Raw genomic sequence first — 12986 nt, 5'->3', positions numbered from 1 at the left:
GGCAGTTTTGTCCCTGCTCAATAACCGGAACAGCTGGTGGGACAAGCTGATGGGGACCAGGCAAGAACTTTAGCCCTTTGGGGCAACTGGGACCTGCAGTAAAATTTTACCTTACGAAGCGTTCCTGTTTAGTATTCCAGTCAGCTGTGCCTCCTGCAGGATACTCCATTACATTCCCCACCCAACCCGGTTATCAGAGCCAGATTTAAGTTTGATGAGGCCCTAAGCTACTGAACGTGATGGGGCCCTTTATACGTCTAGCTGTCCTTTGTCAACAAATTGTTGCTGTTGAATATATGCTATATGGTAATTTATGGACCTAATAGGTATCTATTAGGTGCTGTGGGTTAAACCACAGAGCCTAGGGCTTGCCAATCAGGCGGTCAGCAGTTCGAATCCCCGCGACGGGGTGAGCTCCCGTTCCTCGGTCCCAGCTCATGCCAACCTAGCAGTTTGAAAGCACATAAAAGTGCAAGTAGATAAATAGGTACCGCTCCAGCGGGAAGGTAAACGGTGTTTCCGTGCACTGCTCTGGTTCGCCAGAAGCGGCTTAGTCATGCTGGCCACATGACCCAGAAGCTGTATGCCGGCTCCCTCGGCCAATAAAGCGAGATGAGCGCCGCAACCCCAGAATCGGCCATGACTGGTCCTAATGGTCAGGGGTCCCTTTACCTTTAATAGGTATCTAAATCCATTTGTATATGTTGCCATGCAACCAGTCCATGCATAATGTAGGCACCCTATATATAGAAAAGAGGAAACCAGTGATATTTTAGGGAGCAGGCTAGCAGACGGGGCCCATTACTTACATCACAGGAGCCTACACAACACAAAACACCGTTGCTGTATGTAGGTTTTATTTTATTTATCTTATATTTTGGAAATGTACATCCAGGGTTTTTTTTTGTTTAGCTCATACGTAAATCCAGCACTGCCGGTTATCAGTGGTTTTCTGATCAGTCTACCTCAGGTTTGTTTCAGATGTCCCCTTCCCTGTCCCTTTAGAGTTTAGGAGGATTTGCCACCAGATTGTCTGCCCTTCTGCAAGCTTCTGTGCTCTGTTGCACCTGTTGACCCTCATAGGAACATAGGAACCTGCACTGATCTGAATCAGACCAGGGGCTCATTTAGTTCAGCATTGTCTATGCTGATTGACAGTGATTGACAGTGGCTCTCAAGGATTTCAAATAAGGTTCTGTTTCAAGGCACCAGGAGTTGAGAACATGCCCTGTAGGCGACATAAACATTGGCATTCACACCTGAACATCGGAAACGGAGGGAACTGCCATCAGCTCAGAGGCGAGAGGTGGAAGGGCAGTTGTGTTATAGGGAGCCTCCAAAGATCTTGCGAAGTAGTTCTTCCTCTGGCGAGGAGGGAAGCCACACCTCCAGTGAGGAGGGAGTGCAAGGATCAGAAGAGGCTAGGAGGAGCCTCAACACCGAGCCTGAGCAAAGCGGAGGGGAGTCCCTCTTTGCCAGAGCCCGTTCTGCGCAGTAGTCTTTGGTGCAGAGAGGGGAGGAGAAGGTTGGGGGTTAGGAGATTTCACCCCTCCCATACCCAAGAATCTCCTGATGATCTCCTGATGGTCTCTGCTGACTCTCCAGAGAGGCGGAGGCGTGTCCTGCCTATCTACTTATTCTGCCCAGCAACATATCATTGTGTGTGTGTGAGTGAGAGACAGTCAGTCAGTGTATCGGAGAAAGTGAGAGTGTTAGAGATTCTAGAGATAAGATTGCTGCTAAGTGCAGCTGCAGACTCTCAGTGTAGCATTGATTTATGCTTAGAATATTCAGCTCTGTATATAGTTTTGTATCATAGTTGTAGTTACAGAATAAAAGGAAGATATTCTACAGAGCTGCTCTCCGAGTGGTTTATACTCTGCAAGACTCTGCAAAACTCTGCTGCGCAACGACTGTATTATTGAGACAGTGAATCCGGTGCTCTCAGCTCTAAGCTGTGAGTCCACAGCACTGTGACCTGTTCTTGTGAGAAGGAGGTCTCTGGCGGTGCTTCCCAGCTCGCCTAGCCCAGTCGGGGTTGAGGTGCATGAGTCCAGTTGGTGCACTGGCTCTAGGGCGATGCTGACAGGGGGTCACACAGCTGTTATGCTGGGGAAGGTATAAGGACCGCCCACTCCCAGATTCTGCTAGCGACTGAGCAGACATGGACTTGCGACGCTCTGCACTGTAAATAGTTTGTACATATAATAAAGCCTGGAAAAGACAGGTTGGAGTCTTGTCTGTTTGCTCCCGAGCAACCACATCAGCACCTGACAGTGGGGAAAGCTGATATTTTGCTAATACCTGTCTAGAGTATCATACGCATTAATAAAACTGTGTATGACCTGTGATGAGATAGTTTCTTCTACCCATCTCAATATTGTATGGACCTGCTTATTATTTGTTGAAACTGGTCGCCTCCAACTTGTATAATTCAATCCTAAACACAATTACCTAAAAGTAAAAGGTAAAGGTAAAGGACCCCTGGACGGTTAAGTCCAGTCAAAGGTGTCTATGGGGTTGTGACATTCATCTTGCTTTCAGGCCAAGGGAGCCAACGTTTGTCCACAGACAGCTTTCCAGGTCATGTGGCCAGCATGACTAAACTGTTTCTGGTGCAACAGGACACCATGATGGAAACCAGAACGCACAGAAAAGCCGTTTACCTTCCCGCCGCAGTGGTATCTATTTATCTACTTGAACTGGTGTGCTTTTGAACTGCTAGGTTGGCAGGAGTTGGGACAGCGCAACGGGAGCTCACCCCATCATGGGAATTCGAACCACCAACCTTCTGATCGGCAAGCCCAAGAAGCTCAGTGGTTTAGACCACAGTGCCACCCGCATCCCATACCTAAAAGTAAGTCCCGCTGAATCTAACAAAACTGACTTCCACATGGGATCAAACTGTTATTTACATATTTTATCCAAGATGGTATTTGACCGTAATCAATAGGAACACATTTCATTTTTTTTAAAAAAAGAGACTTAAAATAATAACAACAATAATAATTTAAAATGGCGGTTTTGAAATAATCAGAATTGGAATTTGTTTCCTACCTGTGACTGCTTTTGCTGAATCAGTTGCAAGACCTCATGGGTTAGCTTGTAGTCTTTGGATCGCGCATCAGTAAAAACATAGATGAATGAACCCGGGAGAGAAATTTCTAGAGCAATCTTGATTGCGCCAATGCTCATCTCTGGACAGTCACCGCCCCCCTGTTTATAATCAGGAAACAGGGAAATAATGTAAGTTTAAAAAACAAAAACAAAAACAGTGCTAAAGTTTAAAAAGTCACAAAAATTCTGAATTCATTTAACCTCCCCATTTGTAGTTATAGGAGGTCAACCATGAAAAATGTTACTACTTTTGTGAAGTATCTCCTTAAGTAGCCATTCAACGGTGTAAGCAAATCTTGATTAATGTAATAAAAAGAAACCAGAGTCCTTTTTGTTGTAGATAATTCAGATGGCAATTCCCAGGTGTCAAAGAAGGTTATTTATGTATGCAACAACTGTAGCCCATATTTCATTAGCCCCAAAATGGAAAACGAGCGAGGTCCTAACTAAAGAATGGCAACTTAAGCTGATGGAATATGCACAGTTTGTGGACCTAACATATAGAATAAGAGAACAAGAAGAACATACGTTCAGAGAAGATTGGAAAATGTTTATTGAATATATAGGCAGGAAATTGTGTACACTTGGAAATGTTGGCAGCATTAAGATAAGTTCAACAGTGTAAATAAGTTTTGATGGATGTAATAATGGAATAGTGCATGGTTTAGTTTATGTAAAATATTCAGGGATTTATGTTATGCAAAATGAACCATGGAAGGAGAAGAAGAGAAGTCGTTGATATTTTAAGGTTGTTGAAATGAATATTCTAAATTGTAAAAACAGAAAATGTAAGAAAAAAATATATTAAAAAAAAACTAAGTATATTCCCCAGGTGTCTACTTCTTTATGATTTAGGGACCAGGTAAATGCCATTCTGTTTTCTCAACTCTTTGGCCAGTTATATTACAAAAGCACTTTTAATTTATGATGTTACTGCAGTTGCCACTGTGTTTTGTTTTCTGTTGGTTCTTTTGTTTTACGTCCTTTAAATATTATTTAAAGCTGCCCTGAAGAGGAGTTAGAAAAGCAGGAATAAATTTGAACACTATATGAAAACTAGTTGTTAGCTAAACATAAAATATTTGTTCTGAGAGCACTGATCTGCTAATTAGTCTCTTTAAAAATGAAGCTTCTGGCCAAGCAGGAAAAAAAGATCAAATGGAAAGAAAATGAAGAAAGAGCATTTTAAAAGGAAAACAAAACTTGTAATTCATATGAACTGGCAGTATTTGTTTGTCTTTGGGGACAAATCAGAATAGCGTTGTTGTCCATCCGTCTCCTGTTGCTGTATGTAAACATTGCCTTGGAAAAGTCACTGTGCTGCCATGAATTTGGCTGTTGTATACAATATCATGTTTTATTTCTGAGAAGCCTCCTTCTGCTGTGTCCTCTTTCTGGTTACTCCGAAAAAGGGTATATAAAAAGTACAGACAAAAGAACTTAAGACTAACAGTTATAAACTTATTCACATTCACCTATTTAGTATAGCAAAACTGCACCTTGCACACAATTAAAAAGATAAAGGTAAAGGACCCCTGACAGTTAAGTCCAGCCGCGAACGACTCTGGGGTTGCGTGCTCATCTCGCTTTACAGGCCGAGGGAGCCGGCGTTTGTCCACAGACAGTTTTTCCGGGTCATGTGGTAAGCATGACTAAGCCGCTTCTGGTGAAACCAGAGCAGCGCACAGAAACACCGTTTACCTTCCCGCCGCAGTGGTACCTATTTATCTACTTGCACTGGTGTGCTTTCAGAGTACTAGTGTGGTTTTCAGAGTACTAGGTTGGGTGGGCGACGTGGCGAATTTCACCCCCCCCCCCACTGATGACACTCAGGACGGGCCGCCTCCCGCCCCCTTCCTCCGCCCCTGCTATGAGGGCAGCAGTAGGATGGGGAATTGTTTGAAACCAGGTGAAGGAACTTTGTGGCGGCGGAGATCTGCTTTAACAAGGTCACTGCCCAATTTCTACTGAGGTCCCTTGCAACACAGCCCCCTCTGCTCATGAAAGTCCCTGCCCCCAATGTCCCTAGAGCAGCTTTTCAGGGGCTGCAGAGGAGAATGCCCTAATCTGAACTCCAAACTGACTTACATCTGTAGGGCAGGTGTGCCTATTCAGTGCATGTTCATCTGGAATCCCAAACTGGCTTGTGTATATTCTTCTCTTTCTCAAACAGGGTTTTCGGAACGCTAGATTTCTGCCATGATCTCCTCAGCTCTCCTCCCCACCCTGACACAGAGAGTACATGTTTTCTTAGTGCGTGTTATCCCTAAACGACCCTATTCAACAGGTCTGTCAAATTCAGTCACTTTGACTTCTGCAGCAAAGATCATTCAAAAACCGCCTTTGGAAATTTGTTCCACTGCTTCAGTGTTCTTACAATATTAAATTATGGCATTAATTCTTCTTCTCTTTAGCTAATGAAAAGCATGTTCACCCCACCCCCCTTTCCTGTGGGAGAAATCTGTCTCGTCGCCATGAAAGTTCTGCTGTTGTGCTTTTATTTTAAGCTATGTTTTTCTTTTGTTCTCTTCCACCTCAACTTCCCATACCTCTGAGAAAAGATCTGCATGACTTCTCAAAGGTTGCCTGCAGACAACTTGTTCATCCCTAGTGATTTGTTTGCACAAAGTTTGTGAGGAAGTTAGACAACAGCAGTTGTTTATTGAACATTCATTTATTCAAGTAATTGCTATCCCACATCTTCCAGCACATTTCCCCATCACTTCCCTTCCAGCAAAAAGTCGGGGTGTGTGTGTGTCAGGGGTTCAGGAGCAGAGGCACAGGAAAGGGAGGAAACAGAGAGCGAGGGGGAGGAATCCGAAGGAAATATGAGCGATGACAGCGGCCCGAGATCTCTGAGTCTTTCCAGTGAATCGGAAGATTCACAGAAAGGGGCGCCAGTGGTCAGAGCAAGGGGGCGCCTAGGGGGACACCCCAGGAAGAAGGGACCAGAGGGGACTCAGAGAGCAGCAGTTGGAAATCGGGACCAGCTTCCCCACCAGAGCGCAGTAGGGGGGAGGGGTCCCAGGTATCGGGATCAGGCGGCTCGCCGCAAGCGGGAGGGCATGAGTCAGGATTGGCCACACCTCCATCGGGGAGCGAGGAAACGGTCAAGAGGAAGGTTGAAGGCTGGGCGCGCGCGCCAAGTTCAAATGCACAGGAAGGCGGCACAGTAAGCAGCCCGGATAGGGAGCCAGGTCCTAAAGCCCGCCGCAAGGAGGGAGAAGAGTCCGGGGGGTCAGCGTCAGAAGAGTCCAGGAAGGAAGAGACCACGGGGGACAGAGGGACCCAGAGGAGGAAGGAAAGACGGAAGAGGTGGAGTAAGGCTAGAGTATTAAGTTGGTGTACAGGAGGCGGAGACTCAGACGGAGCTTCGCCGGTCTAGCTTCTAAGACGTAGAGCTGCGCGCTGCGGCTTGGAAATGGAAACTGTAACTCAATAAAGACTTTTGTACATTACTGCCGGCTAGCGTGGTCCTCTGTGAGCTGGGACCTGGAAGCAGCTCTGACAGTGTGTATAATGTATGAGCACAAAATCTACTGTAATTGTACAACCTGAATTTGCTGATATGTGATTGAATCCCAACCGAAAACAGCAACAAACTGAAAACGCCTTAAGCTTCATTTTATAATTTATCAGTGTGGCTAAATGGAATGTCAATAGCAATAATTAAATTACATGCAACGTCCCACTTTCCTAATGCTCGCTATGTGGAAATTCACTTTTCCAGATACATTGAATTAATACCCAAGCTTTGCTTGGGCTGAAAGAGTCCTTGCTGCCGTTGTTGCATACCATAAACAATTTTTGGTCTTTCTTTGGAATTTCCTCACCTACGATACCCAATAGGAATGCTTCTGGTTTTTTAACAAATGTATTTTTATACATTTTCTTAAATTCATTATATATCATTTCCCAGAAAGCTTTTACCTCACTGCATGTCCACCACATATGATAGAAATCCCCCCCCTTTTCTTTGCATTTCCAACAGCCCTTATTTTTTGTCTTACACATTTTAGCAAGCTTAGTTGGTGTCAGATACCATCTATACATCATTTTCATCACATTTTCTTTTAATGCACTACTGGCAGTGAATTTAATTCCTTCATTCCATAACCTTTCCCATGTTTTTAATTGAATATTATAACCAAAATCTTTAGCCCATTGTAACATAACCACTTTAACTTCTTCATCTTTAGTATGCCATTCTAATAGTAATTTATACATTTTCGGTAATATTTCCCTCTTATCATCCAGCAACTCTATCTCCAGCTTGGATCTTCTCGTTTCAAAGCCAATATTCTCTTTAACCTCCTTAAACACATCATTTACCTGATGGTATTGCCACCAATCTGTAATTAAACCCCCAGTTATTGTTTTGGGGCTGGGATAGAGTTGCAGGGGAACTGAACCAGAGTTGAACCCTTCCACTTCTACAATTCTATGATTCTGAGTGGGCTTAGCTTTGTTTTCCATCCAAAGCAATTGTGGCAAGGAGACAAACACTCACCTGAACGTATAGCTCCCTGAGTTCATATTGAAATTTCTTGGGATCGGTGGTAATTGTTACAGGACCAATTTCTGAAAGGGGAAAAGAAAAAAGAAAAAAAGCGAATTGCATTTTACAGGGAATCAATAGCTTTGCAATTGCGGGATCTGACATGAGAAACAAGGTCATTTACAGATTGATTGATTGATTGATTGATTGATTTTCGAATGACAACATGCCAAACATCCTCTTTGTGAAATGCTGTCCCTTTTGGGCAGCTCTGCAAGAACATTTCCCCAACTGTGAGAAAATATGTACAAACAGTACTACAAGTTACACACACACACACACACACACACACACGTTCCACACACACAAACACTACTTCCTTTCGCCCAGCCAAATCCCTGAAAAGCAAAACACCGTTCCCCACAATCACTTATTTTGCTTAGAAGCGGCCTCAGATACCTCAGGCTACACCATGACCCTCTAAGAAATAGCTGGCAAAGATCCCATAAGGTCAAGAATTCTCTGTTTGGATGGAGGTTTGTGGGAAACAGTTTTTTTAAACAAAAAACTACAGTTAAAACATGGATCAGTAGGACTTGCATTAACTCTGACAAAGAAAACAATGATATTGTTGGGGTTTGGACGATTTCTGCTAGTTAAAAGGAAGTATACAAGTATTGGTCTATTTACTGTTAAGTAAGTGGATTTCTGGGTTCAGACATACAGTTTCCCAGGGAAATTAATTCAGATAAGGAACCACTAAGTGCCTGTTTTGACCAGGTTTTTTCTTATATATTTACAACGGAAATGGGGGGTCGGGGTGGTAAGGACTCTAGTAAGGAAAAGAGCTGCTTCTGTGATTAGAAGTATTTAAAAATGAATGGCTTGTATTTAGTATTTGTGTCCTGACAAGATTTGGTTCATACGATTCAGCGCTTCAGAAAACAGCCACCTCAGTCCTTCTTAGGCTGAACAGTTCAATCCACCTAAGTCTGCTGATAATTCCCCCCTTGTTTGGGCTGCATAAGGAAAAGGATTCAAACAATAAATGCTTTTGGGATGTCGCTAATAATAATAATAATAATAATAATAATAATAATAATTTATTTATACCCCTCCCCTCTGGCTGGGTTTCCCCAGCCACCCAACAGAATATTAAAAACACGGTAAAACATCAAACATTAAAGGCTTCCCTAAACAGGGCTGCCTTCAGATGTCTTCTAAAAGTCAGAGAGTTGTTTATTTCCTTGACATCTGAAGGGAGGGCGTTCCACAGGGTGGGCGCCACTACCAAGAAGGCCCTCTGCCTGGTTCCCTGTAACCTCACTTCTCGCAGTGAGGGAACCGCCAGAAGGCCCTAATCCTACTCGGAGTAGACTCACTGAAGTTAATCATCATGACCAGTCCTTTTTTTCTTAAAAAATGTTTAAGGGTACTCTCATTTTCCTACTCATGTTGAAACACTGCCCCTCAAGGAGGCCAAACTTAGATTCACAAAATGTTTAGGGGTATGCGTACAGCTGCGTCCCCCCAGGGAAAGAAACACTGGTCATGACTATCAAAGGTTCAGTAATTTCAGTGGACCTGCTCTGAGCAGACTTGGATTCAAATTCACTACAGTGGTGCCCCGCAAGACGAATGCCTCGCAAGACGGAAAGCTCGCTAGACGAAAGAGTTTTCCGTTTTGGAGGTGCTTCGCAAAACGAATTTCCTATGGGCTTGCTTCGCAAGACGACAATGTATTGCGAGTTCCTGCTGGTTTTTTCCCCTCCCCCCTTTTTCTAAGCCGCTAAGCCGCTTATAAGCTGATCTGATCAGCAGATAAGCCGCTAAAAGCCGCTAATAGCGCTAATAGCACTAATCCGCTAATCCGTCAATGGGCTTGCTTCGCAAGACGAAAAAACCGCTAGACGAAGAGAATCACAGAACGGATTCTTTTCGTCTTGCGAGGCACCACTGTATTCAGACTCAATATTTATATATATGGTATATTGCAGCATGGTTCACTCCTTCTACATATTTAGTTTCACAACAACCCTAGGAGGTAGGTTAGGTTAAGCCAAGGGATAATAGTTGGACCAAGGTCACCCAGTAAGTTTCAGGAGTTAGCAGAGATTTCAGTTTAGGTCTCTCCACTCCTAGTCCAACATTATTGCACCACATACCGGGTTCTCCTTCATGGAGAGCACGGGTTGTGGTGGGGTTAACCAGACATCCCTCTGTTGCTGGCCAGTTGGTTGGATGGTGCACAGTGTGATTGGGCTCCCTTGGTTGTTGGGGAGAGTTTGATGTTGCCAATTTTGATTGACAGCCTTGGTTGCATATATTCCCTGCGTGCAGCATTGAGCTTCCTCTTTTCGCCCCGTGCATCGGATCACCCGCCCACCCTCGCTAATTTTAGGGCGTTTTTTGCGTTTGACCTTGCTATGCCTGTCATGGGGTCGTCTGGCAGGAGCCTGGTAGGAATTTTGTCCATTTGACTGACTGGCTGGTGCCATTTGGGTTTTGCCTACTGCGTAGCAAATCGTCACAACTTGTAAGTTGCGGTTAGGCATTGGTTTTAGAAAATGGGTTGGTGGAGGGGCTTGGATTGGCTGTGCCTGCCCCTCCAATGCTGCTGCTGCAAGGGTATTCCATTAAAGGAATCCAGGGGCTCACCATACTTTTGTCTGCACCCCTGGCAAGGGGGCTAGTAATAATAATAATAATAATAATTTATTATTTATACCCCGCCCATCTGGCTGGGCCTCCCCAGCCACTCTGGGCGGCTTCCATAAAACCAAAAATACAGTAAAATCACACGTTAAAAACTTCCCTGAACAGGGCTGCCTTAAGATGTCTTCTGAATGTCAGGTAGTTGTTTATCGCTTTGACATCTGCTGGAAGGGCGTTCCACAGGGCGGGCGCCACTACCGAGAAGGCCCTCTGCCTGGTTCCCTGTAGCTTTGCTTCTCGCAATGAGGGAACCGCCAGAAGGCCCTCGGCGCTGGACCTCAGCATCCGGGCAGAATGATGGGGGTGGAGACGCTCCTTCAGGTATACTGGACCGAGGCCGTTTAGGGCTTTAAAGGTCAGCACCAACACTTTGAATTGTGCTCGGAAACGTACTGGGAGCCAATGTAGGTCTTTCAAGACCGGTGTTATATGGTCTCGGCGGCCGCCCCCAGTCACCAGTCTAGCTGCCGCATTCTGGATTAGTTGTAGTTTCCGAGTCACCTTCAAAGGTAGCCCCACGTAGAGTGCATTGCAGTAGTCCAAGCGGGAGATAACCAGATCATGCACCACTCTGGCGAGACAGTCCGCAGGCAGATAGGGTCTCAGCCTACGTAGCAGATGGAGCTGGTAAACAGCTGCCCTGGACACAGAATTCACCTGCGCCTCCATGGACAGCTGTGAGTCCAAAATGACTCCCAGGCTGCGCACCTGATCCTTCAGGGGCACAGTTACCCCATTCAGGACCAGGGAATCCTCCACACCTGCCCGCCTCCTGTCCCCCCAAAACAGTACTTCTGTCTTGTCAGGATTCAACCTCAATCTGTTAGCCGCCATCCATCCTCCAACCGCCTCCAGACACTCACGCAGGACCTTCACCGCCTTCACTGGTTCTGATTTAAAAGAGAGGTAGAGCTGGGTATCATCGGCATACTGATGGCTAGGGCCACGCAAGAGCCCCTGGGAGCATTTGGGGAGAGGTGAGGGTCTGGTACCAGCTCCATTTACTCCCCATAAAATGTTTTCCCTTACTGACTTTGCAGGCTTGCGGATGTCGGTTCTGTCCCTGGGCGGGGACAGATAGTCGCAACCAATGTCTAAGCAACCACTCACATTGTTTGCATTTTAATAAAGTTGTGGCCAAAATTATGCCAGAAATCTTAAACAAAATTGTGGTGTGAAGTGTGAATTTATTTAGGAGTGGCTTGGGGACCTCGACACGTAAACTATATCAAACTATACAACTCACATACCCAAGCGCCAAGCACCGTATAAGAAGAGGTCCTGAGATGCAGATTTGGCAATAGAGAAAAGCATGCCACATGTGTAAACATTTTGCAAAATATGGTGAACACCGATACATCGAGAAAGACCCGAACCACTGGTAACATTTGCCATGTTTGGTTTGTCTTCCTTGAGGTTCTATCAAACCCCAATCTCATATACTAGGGGTAACTGCCTTTTTCTTTTAAAAACATCACTGGCGTCTCTTCCAAACACCTCAAGCCCTGAATTAAAGGGGCAGCAGGAGTGAGTAATATTCAGTGTTGTGGTAACATTGTCCCTGTGGCACCAGTCTAATGCAACAGAAAGGGGTGGTAGGACTGACTATCATTTCAGATTGCAGGCAGGAAATACCACAAAAAATCTCCCTTGAAGTAGAAAGCTAGCGCACCAGGGAGAAATATTCTAGACCTATCCTTTTCTAATTTTCTGCTTGCGGGGTGGTTTTTTTTAAAAAAAAGTTGGAAAGCACTAATGAAATAGATGACACATATACTGTATCATAAGAAGTTGTGGAGAAACATCTAAATTACAGATAAACATTTCTGAAACCCTACAGCATAAAATGAAAAGTTAGGCTGAAGTGACCAGTGAATTTACTAAAGACCTTTCTTTCCATACATGATTACAATATATCATGAAACATGGTACAACTACGAGTCAGAAGTATCACACTTATTATATAGTTTCAGCACAAAAGAACAAATATCAAACTTAGCTCTGGAATTTTCAAAACTACTTTGAAAGCACATTGAATTGATGGCATATGGAAAGGATTTTTTCCCCTAAGCCATGCTTGCATGTTACTGAACAAGGCCGTGTCTTCCTAAACTGGAAAACCACAAAATTGTAGTTAACACAACCAAGATGGTGTTTAGGCCGGTCCCTAAGCAACTGACCAAACACTACAACACAAAACTCTCTGCCAACAGATTTGACAGGCCATAAGAATGTTGATACCTCCCACCCAAAAATAAATTTGAAACCAACACCCCTCCGTAATAAACAAACAGGAAATAATCTGAATAAATAAATCTATATCTCAGTAAACTGACAACAATAACGCACACTTTGAAGCATCTCAGTACATTTTGTGTAGATGAAAGTTTCCACAACAGTTTGACAGTAATTATCCTGTTTTTCGTTTGTTTTTTAATTGTGACTTCATAATGTAGCTCACAAATGCTGTTGTGGCATTTGCGAGTGTTTGGAAACGACTCTTTGCTAATAAACATAATGATGCACAAGACATCAACAAAAATAAATTTCACATGAAGTGGAAGATTTAAGGAACTAACACAACAATATGACTGTGGTTTCCTTGGCGTTTATTCTGGGGTTTTAACTTGATGATGATTTTATATTTTGAAATATT

The 12986-nt window shown here is 44.1% G+C and overlaps 1 protein-coding gene across 1 annotated transcript in view; it reads right to left on the bottom strand.

Moving 5' to 3' along the window:
• The window catches only part of HMCN1 (hemicentin 1), a 330831-nt gene that overhangs the window by 272812 nt on the left and 45033 nt on the right, over nucleotides 1-12986 (bottom strand). The window contains exons 2-3 of the mRNA XM_083506699.1: nucleotides 7628-7698; nucleotides 3058-3216 (exon numbers count right to left, since the gene is read on the bottom strand). Of these exons, the coding sequence (XP_083362825.1) occupies nucleotides 3058-3216; nucleotides 7628-7698 (230 nt within the window). The remainder of the gene's footprint in view (nucleotides 1-3057; nucleotides 3217-7627; nucleotides 7699-12986) is intronic.

Source organism: Podarcis liolepis (assembly GCF_965112155.1).
Source record: "Podarcis liolepis genome assembly, chromosome: 6".
Lineage (NCBI taxonomy): Eukaryota > Metazoa > Chordata > Lepidosauria > Squamata > Lacertidae > Podarcis > Podarcis liolepis.
This window is presented reverse-complemented; position numbering and strand designations above follow the sequence as displayed.